This window comes from Chlamydotis macqueenii, chromosome 1 (genome assembly GCF_036417535.1).
Source record: "Chlamydotis macqueenii isolate bChlMac1 chromosome 1, bChlMac1.mat, whole genome shotgun sequence".
In the NCBI taxonomy this organism is placed as follows: domain Eukaryota; kingdom Metazoa; phylum Chordata; class Aves; order Otidiformes; family Otididae; genus Chlamydotis; species Chlamydotis macqueenii.
This window is the reverse complement of record NC_141556.1, coordinates 200522576-200540126: the sequence shown is the minus strand read 5'-3', so window position 1 is coordinate 200540126 and position 17551 is coordinate 200522576. Positions and strand designations below refer to the sequence as shown.

The following is a 17551-nucleotide window of genomic DNA, read 5'->3' as shown; positions in this document are numbered from 1 at the left end:
GCCTTCTTTACTTTCTTCCCTTTTTTTTTACTCCTCTATCCAAATCTTCAGTTTTCCAAGCTAGTTTTTAAACATGGGAAAAGTATTAGTCAAATCAGCTTGTGAATCTAAATTGCCCTCCTTTATAAACTCATGTCTTCAAATTCCAGCATGGTAGAACGAAGCCGTTTCTGATAAATCTCATACTACCTGTTACCTCCTTCACCATTTCCCCCCACTTCTTTCTTCTTTTATCCTACCTTTCCTTCAGTTTTCTTCTGTTATGATTAGTCTTACAGTCTGTAAGCTTTGAAGGACAGAGTATATTTACTATTTTCTGCAATGTTTACTTCAGTTGGACCAGGTTTGACTGGAAATTTGGTAACTACACTTAACTTCAACATAGCTGTTTAGTAACATTAAATATAGGGATTCAATACATTTTTTACCAAATGAAAACTATGAGATTTCAAGGATATCAATGTTAGAAGAAGAATCTATTATCTCATTCTCTATGTATTTACCTTGTATATAATGTCGTATAATGTTCACAGTCAAAATACTCAAGACCAAAATACTCATGTCTTAATACTTCGGCATGAACTTCTCATTTTATCATCTATTCATTGATAGCTGCAGTTGAGTTCAGTAATATGTTTTTAGAACTAGTAAGTGTCACATAGAGTCCAGGTTATTCATGTCATTTTGCTGACATTTACAGGATACATAAAAAGATTTTCCCTTCCACATTAATTTTTGAAATCCAAACTTTCTTTTTAGGATTCAAGTAATACTGAGGAAAGAATCAACTCACTTATTGGCTCATTGAAACATACAGTGTATGAATATGTTTGTCGTTGTTTGTTTAAGGTAAGATTATATTTTTTCTGGCTTTTATACCCAATGCACAGGGTTTGAAAGTATTCTTTCAGCAACCAACACATGATCTACTTCAGATAAACAGTGTTGTCAGTACGTCACACATGCGAAAAATTACACTTGCAATATTTAACATGCCACATGAGGAGGACTAAAGGTTAGGATATGACAGAATTAAGATTGCTTATGCCCATTTCTCCACAGAGTAGTTTTCTAATGGACAAAGCTATCCTCAGTCCAGTCCTATTTTTGCTTTACCTCTGGTTCTCATCTCTGCCTCATTCGAACTTCATAGCCAGTCCCAGGCTTCTCAGTCTTCTGAGTACTCTTATTCTGTTTGCTCTTATTTCTAGCATTCCTAAGTATGAGTGTTTGACATAGCTGTCATGATAAGGTTTTGTGTTGATTATTTGACTTTTGATGAACATACAAATACATTTTTACTGCTTTTGTTTCAGGCTGATCAGCTAATGTTTGCTCTACATTTTGTACGAGGAATGCACCCTGAACTTTTTCAAGAGAATGTAAGTGCTAGAGGAGAAAATCCCAAAGTGATTTACTTAAAATTAATGTGAAAAGTAAATACGTAGATAAAAAGTTTTTGTCAGTAAGTGTATGGCTTGGGATTTTAGATTTATATGCTACTGTTTTTCTATTATAATTACTTTTGGATGTCAACATTGTATTTATTAGGTTCAAAGTGAAGATTACCATGAGGAAGATAGGTAAACTGTTGCCTTTTAAATAGGGGTCTGAAAAAGATGTTTATGGAGGGTTCTTGCACTTTTTTGCGGGCACTGTACCAGTGTTTCCTACCACCATGTGACTAGACATTTATCCGTCCTTCCAGTTAAATACAGACATTCCTGTATAAGTAAAGTGATGGATACACACCTGTTTCACTGTGACCAAAAGTTGCTTGCATATGGTGCCTTGATATTAAAATGCTGAAAAGGTGTGCAAGACCTAGGGAGAATTTAAGTAGAAGTCTGATTCTGCAGCCTGCAGTTGAAGACACTTAAAGTGAAGAGTCTTCCTGGAAGGTGAAGTAATGAAGTTATCTTTTGGGCATTTCAACCACTGATTCCTCCGTGTCCAATGAATCTCTGGACCAGTCATCATTAATGTCCTCATTTGCAACAGTGTCTCTGAGAGCACACTATACAGAGAGTGTCCTTCTTGTATGTTGTTTTCTGGCCCCATAAGTGTTGGATTCTTTGCACCATAGTGGCCTTTCAGAGGAATTATGAACTTATGCTGTAATTCTTTATATTTTTGATAGCATAGTGATATAGGTTCAAACCACATTTAATAAAAATGGCTGTCCATTCAGTTTTCAGGCAAGTGCTGCATTGTTATCATATTCATCAAAAATTTGTCACGTGACATTTTTCACAGTGGTCTGAATGAGGTCTGTCTGAAAATGCCTAATTTATGGAGAATTTACCTGTTGTTTAGAGGCTGCCCTATTCCCATAAAAATTGCAGCACAGCTTACATACTGCTAACCCTTATTTCCACAGGGCAGCGCGCATCTCAGTAATAACATGTTCCTGTCTCTGGGTGTTAAATAATGCTTTTGCCAAATGTGGAGATTCATAGTGAATTTACATGTTTCTGGTGAAATGATACTTTTAGTGGTGATTGAATTGGTAACTAAAATATAAACATCTGTTAAAATTCTTCTGAGCAGGTTATCCTAGACTGTCTTTATAGAAACAGGAAAAAAATGGACCTGTCAAAGAAGCAATTAGTTTAATCATAAATTAATTTTGTAAAATAGGCCAGATGGTTTATCACTAAAATTGCTTCCTTCTCTCTATTGTCTTTACAGACAGACTAGACTGGCTGGCTGAGATGTAGATGCCAAAGTTGTAGTTGTCTATAGTGTAGTGAAATTAATCCTATCAAGTCTGCCTGCAATAGAACAATATGGACAATTGACTCAATACAATTGCTTAAATGAGGCTGATTAGTGTGAGTCAAGGCACATTTAATTGTCTAAAATACGTACATAGAATGAGAGGCAAAGCTGTGGCTTTCTGTGCTAAAAGCTAAAGACCAGAACGAGTATCAAATGATGGTAGATGTCCTTTTGCCAGAGGAGAGTCCATTATAGGGTAAAAGGTAAAAATCAGATAATACATTTGAAAGAAGTAATAGAACTTGATTATATGAAGGATGTGGGTTTAAGGTACCAAGTCTAAAAGGTTTAATCTTACATAAATTCCAGTTATATTTCCCTTTCTTAACACAACCAAAGTATTCATAATAACAATCTATTATATTAAGTGTTCCTCCTGTTCTAATAAGTGTGTCTTTTGCATTCTATAACATGAAGCACTACTGAAGCGTGGATTCTGTAGCTCTCTGATCTGTGTGGGTTACTGATGCCCTGTCAGGCGGTATCTGTGTCCTTGCCAGCCATGTATGTTACTTCGTGCTCATCTATAGTTAGGCAATCTGAGTGGGAGCTGTGGGTGCTAAGAAAGGATAGAACGTCTCTTTTTTGTTTCTTTTTCTTATAAAGCACTGCAGTCACTTAGCTTGGATTCTGCAAAAGGAATTACGTACTGGTAGTATTACCTAGAGTTTTAAAAATGTCTTACAACTCTTTCAGAATCTAGGCTTTAATTTTTTTATCTTCCTGTTTTGCCTACATGCTACTACATATTAATCTTTATTCTTAAAGATGTCTTGTGACTTATCTCAGCTGTTATTTCCCCTAGGAATGGGAGAATTTTACAGGTGTGATCATTGGAGATACCGTAAGAAAATCAGTAAGCTGCATTTATTTATACATTTTTAAATAAGGAATATTTACTTAAATCCTGAAAAGTTAAAGTTGTGTTCTAACTGTATTGTTTAATTAATTGTATCCATACATTAAAGGAGGATCAAATAACTTCTCACATAATAATATAAATATTGTGGCAAGTCACTTAAAGCAATGTATTACTTGGGTAATAATTTCTTACTTTGGCAACTGGTTGCTAAAAGGATTCTTAAATTCCCACTTTCTCTAGCCCTTAGATGGCTACATATTTTGCGTTTCAATGAGAATATAGAAATCTCTCTTCATCTCTATAGAGTCTTTATAATTCAATTAAATGTCAGTGAACTTGGTGATTGTTAAGCATTTTCTTGCTGTAGGTAAATGTCAAGCTATGTGAGATCTGATTATATAATGGAATTTAACACCTAGCCTACTTCTACCCCACCTAACACACAACCCATAGATTTTGGAAGGACTGTGGACATACATTGTTCATCCCCAGTTCTAACTGGAATGTATGTTGCAGACCCATCTCAAATGTATTCCTACAATTGGTTTCGAGTTTCCTACTCTTGTTTTTTCTCAGACTTCGTAACTCATGGCTGAGACATCCTTTCTTTTTTTCTACTGAACGTGTAAAATTCCTCTTGAAGTTGCTCAGTGGCTGAGAGATCAAAATACATTTCCCTACAGAGACTGTCAGACTGGTTAATGGATACTGTAAGAATTTTTATAAAAAAATGATATGGTGAATACAGAGATTCCACTGGAGCTTAAGCTATGTTGTTCATCCTTAGAATTTCCTCCATCCCCAACAGCTAAGGAGCAGAAAAGTAGAGCTGTCGCCAAACTTTATCAGTGCGGAGATGTCCAGAAGTGATTCTTTGCCTAGTGAATTACCCCGGAATTGCCCTTTGTGTGAAGAAACATCTTCTTCATGACTGTGAATATGTGCAATGGAGTTGTTTTTTGAAGTCAGTTGCTCAGAGTGCATATGCCAGCCATTTGGGTCACTTTTTTTTTTTCCACAAAAAATAAAACTACTTGCAATTGAGTGTGTCATACAGATACTCTAAATGATAAAATATTTTCAGGCTTAAGTGATTAAGCAAATGTTAATGTGAACAGTGTATCTCAAATTTAAATAATTGGCAGCTTTTGTTTTGTTATGCCATTTATGAGCTTAGCAAAAGTCCACAGAAAGCTTCCTATTGTTAAGGCTATTCCTGTTAAAAACATGGGTTTCGCAGTCTTATTGCTCAATATAGTGTTTCACAAAAATCTGTGTAACTTGCTTCACAAGGATGCACAAAGAAGTGTTCGTGACCAGATTCCCTCTTGGATAGAACAGGACCGAGCCTGGGCAGTAGCATCTTTGAAGGTATACATCATGTGGTGGGTTGACTTTAACCTAAAAGGCTTTTGATTTTAGCAAGTAGTTATATGAACTTGAATAGTCAAGTATGTATTTGTCAGATGGAAATGCTTTGTTATTTTAAACTGTTTATTCTGTCTTCCAGAAACAATGGCTTTATGTATACTAATTTGAAAAAGCTGTTTTTTAAAAAATTTCATCTCTTTTTTTGAGCATTTTCATGTACATCGCTACCCCATCTAACAATTAATTTCAATACATGTGAATGAATCTGTCATCTTATTGAGATTAGAAATTACTGTAAGCCTACCAAAGGTACTAAAATTTCTATAGATAGAAAAATACACAGAGGATAAAATGCAAAGAATATTTAACATCCAGATTTATTTTATATAATGACTTTCACAAACCACTTAATATTGTATTAAAACCTATAAACTGTTAATTAGGAAACTAATTTTCTGCTTACCAAATTTCCATGCATATCTTTAAAGGTATTTCAGAGTTTGTTATTGCTCAGATCAGGCAATTTCAAACTAAAACAAAAACACTTTCTTGCTATGATTCATCCTGCAGTAGTCAATGTTGAAGTCCTCTGATCCTGAAGGGAATTAAATGAAAATACTAGTCCTTGAAATTTTGTTTTAGGCTCTTCTCCTTCTGCATATAGCTTAGGAAAGGACTACAATTGGGTAGAGCCCAAAGTTTAAAAACAAAGAACCTAGGAGTTTAAAAACAAAAATGTAGAGCATATACAGACCTAGTTTTTCCAGGGAATAGGTAAACAAATGGTTAATTTTAAAACCTACCTTTTTCTTCTTTAACTCTGAGGATAAAATTGAAATCAGTTGTATGATATGCACAAGTATTTACGGGCTTAGGGTGGTGTTTTGAAATTAATTAAAATGTACCATGTTCAAATGACTATTCTTCTTTATTGTTAAATATGCATTATTTGTTTTGTAGATTTCTCTCCCAGGTCTCTATCAGACACTTTGCTTTGAAGATGGAGGTCTGTGGCGAACTTTTTCTCAGAGCTCTGTGTGTGAACAAGACTTTCCACCTACTATTGTAAAAAGAATTTCCTTATTTCAGCAGGTAATGTTTTCATGCTAAATTATTTAAAAATTATTGTGAGTTCAGCATTGAAAGTAAGTTTTACATCTTGGGAATTTAGGCTTCAGGCCTGGTTGAATTATAAGGAGTGACAGGATCTACATTGTCTTATGGCTTAACTAGGTTATTTAGTCTAAGGATTTTTTTTTTCTGTATTGCATGTTTAGTTCTATCTTATCGGAGTCTTTTTTATGTATTGTCTGCAACTGAGCATACCCTGTAAGGTACAAGTTCTTCATTAGTATTCACAGAATTAATTTTATGAATAGATATTAAAATTATTTTGTGGTTGCTTTGTTACTGCAGAATTTGTCAGCTTGTTGAGTGTCATTAATTTAGTTCATCATTAAATGTGCAAACTCACACATCTGACTGAAAACCACGAAATGCAGTAGCAGACACTGCTTTTTAGAACAGTAGTCATGAAATACTACTCTTCTTGAAAGCTTGGTGATTAAAGAACTCACCAAGAATGTTGAAGAGGCAAGTTCCTTTCTTCACTCAGAGATCCTTCTGCTTTGGAAGAGAAAAATGTAGTTCCTCTTATGTTTATGAAAGAAAGGATGTTGTTGCTTACTTTCAAATGATGCTGTGATTTTTCACTTGAAGTCTCCTCATATAAAATGAAGGCCTGTCCAAAGAAAGGATGGGGTATAAGACAATGTAGTATCATGCAGGTTGGCTTTTAGGGGCTCTCTATCTGGAGTTTTTGTGGAGAATTTTTAAAATAGCATGCATGGAATTTAGGAACAAACCATTTTGGAAAGGAATTAGTCTGAGTCATGTTTGATTTGATGAAATGCAGAAGAGCAATTCTGATGTGTGCAACATGTTGTAAAAATTCTGCATTTACAGGAAAATAAATCTGGAATGATCAGCTTATTATGTGTCTAGTTCCTTGCATGGAAAGCGTTAAGAATGTTTATATTGATGAAATATACTGAAACTACCTGGTCAGGTTTATGTGCCACTCATAAGTTATTTATTTCAAACTGTACATTGAACTTTAAAGTAGTGCAGTAGCACTAAGTGTAATCTCAAGCTTAAAAAGTTGTACTTTCTTAAAAAATTAATTAAGTTAAATTTTTCCTCCAAAACTAACAACAGATATTCCAGACTTGGAAACTGGAATGTGATGGTAGGTTCAGAATTGTGGTTTACAGGTCTGCAAGGAAGAGGGTAGGAGAAGGGGTGGTGGTTTTGACAAATCATTTCTACTGCAGTTGCGTGCAGTTGCCTGGACTGAAAATGTGCAGAAAGTTACCTGAAAAAGAGGTAGCTGGTAGGGAAACTGCTAATTTAGTTTATACCTGAATTAATTAGCTGTTCATGTTCTATAGTCTTTCAAAGAACAGTAAAAGCATGTGCCGAACTAGGAGGTTTGAAAGTCAGAATGTCTCAGAAAAATATGTTAGATGTAGAACTCTGAAGGTGGGTGTAAACAAAGGGAATTCTTTAAAAACTGATTATTTTACTGTATGACTGCACTGAAATCAGAAACGTTAATATTCCAGTTAGGAAGTTACTTGCTAAATATACGTGTAGAATTTAGGTTACTGGTATAAAGCTAAGTTTATTTTCTGTCCTTCTAGCTAGCCACATAGCTATCTTTTTTTTTTTCTAAAATACTGCAGAAAAAGTTCCAGCTTACAAGTAGGCATTAGATGTAGATTTGTCTTCTGATTCTATTACTAGGACAAGCTAGTTACAAAAGAACAATACATTAGATTATCTTGGAAAGGAATCAGATAACTCTATATATTCAGAGAAAATAACTTTGTTCTTAAGAGAAGTTTAAAGAGTTCAGCCTTCTTATATGGGTCTTGCTTTTTAAATTGTCACAATATACTTTTATATATTAATCTCTCCTGAATATATTTTATTTTAAGGTACTTGTGGTTCAAGCTGTCAGACCAGATAGACTACAGAGTGCCATGGCTCTTTTTGCCTGTAAAACCCTAGGTAAGTTAGTTTTTGCCCAGGGTGTTTCCACACAATAATTATTTTTTTTTTATCCTATGTTTGTCTTTTGTTTTATAGTTCTTATGGAATGTATAAGTTTAGGATTTCAAAATATGTCATAAATGGATTGGCTGGTTTTGTTCTTGTAAAGTATTGTTAGAAAGTGCTTTTAAAATGGTTTGATGTATGCTGCATAGTGATTTAAAATATAATAAAAGGTCTGTCAGATTCTTTTAATAAACTCTTGAACACTGAAATAATTAAGAAAGGACAATAGCTGATTTTCTATAAGTTTTACACTGCAGCATTTTCATTAAGAAACAAATTTTCCAAAAAGATTATTTCATTTAATGTAATTTACCATATAAAACTCATTAGGTTTGAGATTTTGTAAATTGGATCTCCAAAGATTGTTTCATAGTTTCAGTCATTTTTGTCAGTCTCTTGGTCTATAATACTATTTTTACTATCTGTTTAGAAGTACACATGATTTAGAGTGATTCAGTACTATGAAAATCTATTTGTTCTAGTCTGTCTGTTTCCTCTCTGAGGTCTATTGTATCCAAAGTTTGGGACTTACATTCCAAATAATCTTAATATTGCAATGCAGCATACCAAAGGCTTCCTTCGGTTTTCAGCAGTTAATGACCATACACACATGGAAGATGAATGATGAGTGTCTCATTGGAGTGGACACTGTAGTTCTAGAAGTCAGCCTCTGCTTTACGTAGGGGCAAGGCAGAATTTGTTGTTTTAGTGTGATACAGTGTCAGGACAGAAGTGGGATTAACAGAAGGAAAATTATCTAGATTGTAAAGACCTTAATGTAAGTGGTAAAGGCTCTTTTTAACATGGTAGAAAATGAATCTGGAAAATTGACTCATGGGATGCCAAGGTAATATGGCTGGACTTACATTTCTAGTACTTGTGAAGATGTGCAGTTTGAATGACCTTGAGATAGGTGATTTTGCAAAATAATACAATAGATGAGTTACATATAAAGAATATCAAGAACAATGACTAATGATTTTAAGTTCTTGACATACATGAGATTTCTTATAAGTATTTTTAGGTGTCTGATTCTACGTTTTTAATTACATACATGTGAGAGTTTATCTCATTCCCTCTTTATGCTCTGTCTGTGGGCAGAGCATTATTTGTTGGTTAAAATTGGGTCCATGTCTGCCACCAAGGCTGGTATTTTCAGGAGTAAGTTTAGCCTGTTCTGTCAAACATCAGTAGATAGAGAGGATACTTTCATCATGGTGAGTGTACAGGTCCCACGCTGACAATGTCTTTGCCTGTTGGAATCAAATGACAAGTGCAACTCAAAGCCCAGCAGGAATCTGAATACAAAGTAAGTTTATTCACCCACTTACTGTCTTCCAACTCTTCATGGTTAGGTATACCTTGATTCCAGTTCTTTGGAAGCATTCCACAAGGGAATGGTTTTTGGTGAATGAAACTACAGCCTCACAGAGAAAGGCGGAGTACTGTTGACTCCTTTTGGAGGCAAGATTTCATCCACAGATTTTTTATGCATAATGATATTTTGTTTTGAGATCATGTCATAAATCATGACTAGTTCTTTCCAACTAATAAAAGGGGTCACGCTTGTATTTTTTTCTACCATGTCCTTTTCAAGGTCCTTGCTCTGAAACTTCTTAAACTGTTTTACTTAGTTCAAAAGGAAACTATTAAGTTTCCAATCTCCTTTGGCTGTTTTCCTGTGAGAAAAATGAGTTCCAAAAGAGCTGTAGGAGACCACAAGAAAGCCTTCTACTTCTGTTTCATTCAGATATATTTTTTCCTTTTTTTTGTCTTTTACTATATTTTTACATTTATGGATGAAGGGGGATTAAAATAATTTATTTTGAAGATAAAGTTCATAAGAATTTTCTGTACATGTATTTTCCAGCCACCCAAATTATGCTTATTTCTTTGTTTTACATGTTACAATGAAATGCATCATGTTAACAAAAATCCTATTGACAGTATACTCCCAATTAATTCCATATCGCTCATAGAGTTGAGGTTTTTTCATATTTGCTTTAACTTAGTTTTTTGAGTCTGTCTACATCAGAAATAATATTTAAAGAGGCTTGATTTTAATTACCTACATTTTCATATTCTTCAAAAAAGCCGTAGAGATACACAGAAAGAAAATCAGTGTAGGCTGTGTTTTATTCTCACAGACCATTTTCTGTAAAGTAGACCAGAGCTCTCATGGTCACATTGCATCTAGGCCAAAGTAAAATTCCTTGCCAAAATTAAAAAAAAAAAAAACAAACCAACCCTCTCCTGCTTTGTGTATTGGAATTGTTAATAATGCATTTACTGATATTTTTGTATGTTGATTCGCTGTGTAAAGATCACCAACAGAAGGAATATTAGCAAGCAATTCGAGTTCAATTTCTAGCTGCTGTAAATTGGTTTAATTGCATCAACTTTAGTGGAGAAGTTTTGTGAGAAGTTGTTCATTGATTCATCAGTTTATAAAAAATGTGGCACTTACATCCTGTGCCAAACTTTGTATTTGTATGTCAGATGTTCCTTTTTTCCCCTTTGATTTTTTTTTTCCCTGCTACTTCAGACATTTTCTGAAAAGTTATTTGCTCTCACATAAGCATTTCTTCTCATGTCAGGATGTCAATTTGGATAGTAAGATTTAAGAAATTCCATCAGAACGGAACATGGAGGCAGAAAAGTATGTCAGGAATTCCCCCTCTGACCGCATCATTATTATCTGGAATATCAGTGCTTATTGATTGACCCTGAAAAGACTGGAGTTCTTTTTTTCAGTTCTCTAAACATAATTCTGACTGTAATAGCCAGGAATAGACACGGCTGTATTGTGGGTTTTTTATATTTCACTTTGTTGGAGCTTCCTTAAAAGAAGTAGCACCTTTGGCGTAGCTATGCTTTTTCTAAACATTGTATCCAAATTTCTAAAAACTCAAACTGTTTTATCGAAAAAAAACTTACAGTGTATTAATTTTCTAAATTATACATCTCAAGAGTGCTACAATATATTTGACTAGGCAGTTACTCATTTGCAATTGCACCTCTTTTAAGTTAGCATCATTACCATAAATACGTTGTTATAGTAACTTAAGTTGCAGGTGTATACACATCTGTCTGTTGCTCAACTGTAGCTTTTTGTTGTATTCCCTTGTTAATGCAAGGCCAAACAGTAGTTCCCAGTTAACAGTTATGTAGGATATCAAAACACCTAATTAATTAAGCTTCTCTGGAATCTGCTTGTCTTCTGCCTGCACTGTTAAAAGTAATAATACAACCAACAGTGTCTAGTTTATCTTGATTGTAATATATTCCGTGCACCTGTTTGTAGCAGCAAAGCAGTCTTAGGGACAAAAACTGAAGAATGTTTGAACAGGTGAAGAAGAGAGGTCTGTCTAGCGTGTTACTGTCTTTGTCAATGGCAAATAGTAAATGTCACGGCAAGAGTATAAGAACATCACAAGCCTATAGTTAAACCTTCTGCAGTGAGTAGCATTTTTTGTCTCCAGGATTTTTCGACTGGAAGTAATAACACAGTGCTTAAAAGACCCAGTGGATTTGCCTTATGTGACCTTGTACATCTGTTTTGCATTTCCATGTAGTAACGAATATCTGGAGCACTGTGTTACGCCTGTTCCACAATGTTAATTAGTGGCCAGAAAGATCTCCACTTGGGTTTTGTGTCCTTGCTGCCTGTTGACTTCAACAGATCATTTTAGTCCTGTCTCTTCCATAGGATTTGCAACAGTAGTGAAGATTTTCAAAATTAGTTTCTTCACTGAAATAAAAGTTAATAAAACTTAAAATTTACCTTTCCAAAACCTTACTTTTAATCAAATTTTGATCTAAAATTTGGTGTTAAGATTCTCAATATATCTTTATTGCTTATGTAGCTAGTGATTAGATTCTAATAATGCTTTATGTAATGTTTTAATATTTATATTAAATTAATATAGAAACATTTGTATTTTAATAGCTCAACAGTGTAATATAGTTACAGTGAATACAGCTCAGTAGGGAGGAATTTGATGAGATGAAACTTGCTTAAGGTGCAAGACAGTGGTTTATAGCCCAAATATCAGAATGTATCACAAATACTCTTCCTTGAGTTCCTCATCCACAAAAAAAACCATTTGATGTTGAATTTTCTAATTATAGACATAATGCTGTCTTCTGCTTTCAGCATTGTAAATGCTCTTTCGTAAAAGCTAACTAAAATAAACATTCTTACCCTAGAGAAAGCTATCATGTTCTACTTCCTGATATTTTTCTTTTATTGCTTAGAGTGACTCAAGTAGCTTGCATTATGACTATAGTTGAAAAAAACCAATACAATTCCTAGTTATATATCAAGTTTCATTTTTTTTTCTTAGCTGATTTATCTGTTTTCTTTCTTTCTCCCTTCCCCACCAATAACATAGCTATTTCCATTTATTCTGTTAGTGAAGGGAATGTTAAATCTAGAGTAGCTTGTATTTGTGAAAAATGTTACTATAAGCTCAGTTTGGAGGAATAATTAGAAAGCTAGTATGCTGGGCAGCTTTCATTCGAAGTGTAAGCTTTTTTTAGGCCTTCTGAAAATGCATCCAAGTTTGGCCAACACAGAATTCATTCAGAAACAACTTGCAGATGTTTATCAGATGTTTTTGAGATTCTGACAGTTAAGAGTCCCAGGGGAGTCTTTCTCACTGACCATGCTTCAGTCCAGCATTGAAGAGCCCTACTTTAATTTCAGTATCATTTTATGGGTCTTCTAGGGTTTAGGGCTTATTGTGGCAGTGAGCAGCAGGACTCATCAAGGGAGTTGCCCGTATCAATTGCCTTATGGCCTCAGTTTATATATTTATCTTTGCTTATATTACCTCTGCACACCTAATGAATGTAAAATTAAAATATTTTCCAAAATTAGTCTTACTTAATTAATTTTTAAAGCATTTGGATTGATAGTGACTTTATCTGTGTAGTTGCTTCCATTAGAATCTGTGTACAGATACGTGCAGAGAGCCCAGACCTCCTACTAACCTTTGCCAATCTGACCTGTTCTGTTCAAATGATATACTGTTGTTCTACATGGCAATAATAGCTCAAGTCCGAAAGCAGACTGGCCTCAAAGAAATGTATATTGCATCTTTTAGTAGGTGTAGCATAGATGTCACTGATCTGGGCTCTTCTGTCTTGCTTTATGTTGTGATTTCCCGTTGCACCTGACACTTCACCATTTAAGGATCAGTCTAAAGATGTGGTTAACACTGTTTATAATACTCTTACACACATAGCTTTGGACTCGTGTATAAATGCCTTGCCTATACTAGGTCAACGTTATAAATATTAAGTTGTATATTAAACCAAATAATAGACTAAAGTGATTGTAATACCAAGAACTGTGTAAAGACAAAGTCTAGTAATTAAGACTCTTAGGACAATACAGGAGAGAAGTTCTGCATGTGAACGTACACACTGCAATTAGTTTTAGCAAATAGCGTATCTTCTCATATTTTTGTATTCCAGCTCTTCTCCTTTTGTATGTTTTCTTGAAGACTACAGTTTATATTTGTCAAGCTGGAAGTCCAGGTGCTGTCTCAGTGCCTGTGTCTTTTTCTTATCGATATAGGGTGCCTTCTACCTGCATATTGAAAGGATTTTTTTTCTCACTGTAGGACCAGTTTTGTGGTCTCCATTGAACAGAACTTTGACAGGCAGATGCCCTCTAAAGTGGTTAATGAAGCACTCCATCCTGTGTAGTTGCTTTATTTCCATAATAATTTTAATTCTAATTATAGGAATAAAAGAATTATCTCCATCGCCTCTGAATTTGAAACGTCTGTATAAAGAGACTCTGGAAAATGAGCCCATCTTGATAATTATTTCTCCTGGTGCTGATCCTTCTCAAGAGTTGCAAGAACTTGCCAGCATTGAAAGAAGTACTGAGTGCTACCATCAGGTCAGTCTTTGATAAGCATAATGATTAAAAAAACACAATGTTTAAAATTTTACAGTAGTAATATCTGTTTTACCTTGCTTTTTAAGGAAGTTAGTATGTGAAAACTTTGTTTAAAAGTATAGTTTGGTGTCTATGTATTTGTTGTTCTAGTCTGTTTAGCCACTGATTCCATTGGCAAAATTGATTGGAGAAGAGAGACACAATTGGTGATCCCCACAGAAGCAGAATCCACACAAGAGGAATTCCTCCAACTTGGAGAAGGGAAAAATGAGAAGATAGATGGAAGGGAACAAAAGAGACTGAGAATTGTTATATATGCTGAAACATTTTATTTTTTAGAGTGGAGTAGTAGAAATATGGAAAAAACCCACTGAAAACTAGACTTCATAATATCGTCTGCTTGTAAGACTTGTGTATTTATTTCTTCAACAGAAAACATAAATCAGGTATTCAGTGTTTGTGAATGCTTTGGGATTTTGTGAAATTCTGTACAATTTTGAGACATTTTACAAGTAAATGTTAACCAATTAATTGTTGATGGGAGTTCCTGAACAGAACGCTTATATTTCACGTCTTTTTGAAAAAGTGTTTTAACATCGACTATGTGGGAAAGCCCTCAGATTTCAGGAATAGGCATACAACACCAAAACTATTGGCCCAGCCAATATAGCAGTTGTTTTTTGTCATAGTATACGATTTCTTCTCTATTTTGCATTCAACACAAAACTGAACTGGGTGAAGATAATTCCCCTTAGGCAGACTTTAATCAGGAATCATGCTGTTAAGAAGTCACTTTATATTTTCTGTGTATGCTTCAAAATTGGATCTATGCAGAGGTGTTGAAAACAACTTTTCTTTTTTTAAGAATAAATTTACTGTAACTGTTAAATTCATAGAATAACCTAGGTTGGAAGGGAATTCTGGAGATCATTTACTTCGATCCCCTGCTCAGAGCTGGGAGGTCCCCCTTACAAGGATGGAAATCCCACAGTATCTCTGGAAAATTCGTTCCAGTATTTGATCACTCTCACAGGAGAGTTTTTTTCCTAATATCAAATCAGTATGTCCCATGTTCCAACTTGTGTACATTGACTTATGTGCTATTACCATGTGCCTCTGAAAGAGTCTGTCTTTGTCTTCTCTGCATTCTTCAATCAGGTATTTGTAGACAGCAAAAAGGTCTCCTGATTGCTTGGCTAAACAAACCCTGCTCAGTCTGCCCTGGTTGTGTTGGTGGTCTGCTCTGGAATCACTTCAGTGTGACCATGTCTGTCTTGTACTAAGGAGCCCAAAACTGGACACAGTACTCTAGATGTGGTCTCACAAGTTCCAAAGAGAGGGGAAGGATCACTTCCTTGGACTTGCTGAAAGCTTTTACTAATACAACCCATTATGGGGTTGGCTTTTGTTGCAAAGGCCTGTTGTTAACTCAGCTTCAACTTGTTGTCCACTAGAGCCTCCTTTTCTCCAGAGCTACTTCCTAGGCAGACCCCAGCCTGTTCTTGCGCAAGGTAGTTCCATCCCAGGTGTAGGACTTTGCATTTGCATTCTTAGAACTTCATGAACTGCCAGCCTGTTTCTTGAGCCTGTTCAGGTCCATCTGAGTAGCAACCCTGCCTTCCAGCATATTGGTTGCTTGCCCCTCCCTGCCCTTTCTTTGATGTTATCCATTAGCTTGCTGAGAGTGCACCCAGTCACATAACCCAGGTAACTGATGAAGACATTAAACAGTATTTGTCCTAGTACTGATCTCTGAGGGATACCACTAGCAACTGACTGCCAGCTGGACTCTGCACCACTGACCATCCTGTGAGCTCAGCAGTCCGCCTGTTTTGTCTGCCTATCTTATTTTTAACTTCTCCAGCCCATATTTCTCCAATTTGGTCATAAGGAGGATATGGGAGACTCTGTCAAAAGCCTTACTAAAGGTATACAACATTAACTGGCACCCGCTTGTCCACAGTGGCAGTCACCTCATCATAGAAAGCAATTAAGTCGATTAGGCATGAGTTGCTGTTGGTAAATCTATATTGACTGCTCCTTATCACCTCTGTGCTCTTCATGTGTTTAGAAATGGCTTCTAATTGCTCCATAACCTCACCAGGGAATGAGTGGAGGCTGACCAGCCTGTAATTACCTAGATCTTTCTCTTCCTTGCCCTTCTTGAAGATAAATGTGATGTTTTTCTTTTTCATCAGCAGACAACTCAGATCAACATAAACCTTTTGAAAATGAGAGCAAGGAGTGAAATTAGCTGGCCCCTTAACACTCTTGGATGCATCCCATCTCATCCTGTGGGTTTTCTTGTTTCTAAATGTCTTGAGTAATTCCTAAATCTCTCTGTCTCTACCGTGGGTATTGCTTCATCCCTGCTTGTAAATTTGGGAGACCTGGGAGGGCTGAGAACAAGCCTCAGCAGTGAAACCTCAGACTAAAGGGGCATTGAGTACCTCAACTCTTCCATGTGACTTGTCACTGTGTGCCATACCCCACTGAGCAATGAGCTCACAACTGTCCTTGGCTTTCCTTGCCTGACAGGAACTTTACAAAACTCAAGAAATGTGCAGTCCTGCCCCTGGGAAGGAAGAAACCCTTGTAGTGATACAGACAATAGACTGGATGGGGAGCCCTTCTTCTGAAAAGGACTGGAGGGTTTTTGTAGATGACAAACTGGACCTGAGACAGCATGTGCCCTGCCAGCAGAGAAGTCTTTGTAATGACCTAATAACAGTCTTTCAATAGCTGCAAGAAGGTCACTAAGAAAACGGACCCAGACTCTGCAATCAGGCATGGTGGAAAGAAGCAATGGGCACAGGTGGTAATAAGACAGGTTACAACTAAGGAGACATTTTTTCACCAGGAGAACAGTCAAACAGATTTCCCAGTGTAGTCTCCGTCCTTGGAGGGTCCCAAGAATCCACCGGACAAAGTCCTCAGCTCCTGGTCTGATCTTTCATAGCTAGCCCTACTTTGAGCAGGAGATTGGACTAGAGACCTTCCAGGATCCATTCCAACTCAAATTATTGTGATACAAGTGGTTTTCTAATATTCCTGATACACAGTGCCAATATACTTTACACCTTTCTCTAAAACATTGTTTCCTTCTGTCATTTGAAATATTCGGAGGAGGGGAGTTGTTATCTAGCTGATCACTGGTTAGCATAGAAATGGAAAATGTCAAGTTTAATGTTGTTTTTGAATAGTCCTTGAAATTAAATTGTTCCTTTCCTGGAATGTGCACTAATGTAATGTATTTTTTCCATCAAATTGTAAAGATTTAGATCCTACTGCCAGCTTATCTAGCTGTGAATGTTTCAGGATACATATTTCTTACGCTGCCACATAGCTTTTTTTGTTTATCTCTAAATATTGTTTACATATTGGACTTTTAAAATGTAACATGGTATGGTATTTGATTCATGAGTGGTACTCAAAGCTAAATAATCTGAAAGTTGTCTTACTAATGAGAATAGTTTGTTGTTATTGCTTTTTTTTTTTTCCTG

General features: G+C 35.6%; 1 protein-coding gene across 2 annotated transcripts in view; it reads left to right on the top strand.

The window, feature by feature from the left end:
• DYNC2H1 (dynein cytoplasmic 2 heavy chain 1) overlaps positions 1-17551 on the top strand; it is a 166929-nt gene that overhangs the window by 81352 nt on the left and 68026 nt on the right. For both annotated transcript variants that reach the window (XM_086739589.1, XM_086739588.1), the window contains 7 exons: positions 760-849; positions 1317-1382; positions 3587-3637; positions 4937-5014; positions 5975-6106; positions 8014-8086; positions 13888-14048. In XM_086739589.1, coding sequence (XP_086595715.1) covers positions 760-849; positions 1317-1382; positions 3587-3637; positions 4937-5014; positions 5975-6106; positions 8014-8086; positions 13888-14048 — 651 coding nt within the window. The remainder of the gene's footprint in view (positions 1-759; positions 850-1316; positions 1383-3586; positions 3638-4936; positions 5015-5974; positions 6107-8013; positions 8087-13887; positions 14049-17551) is intronic.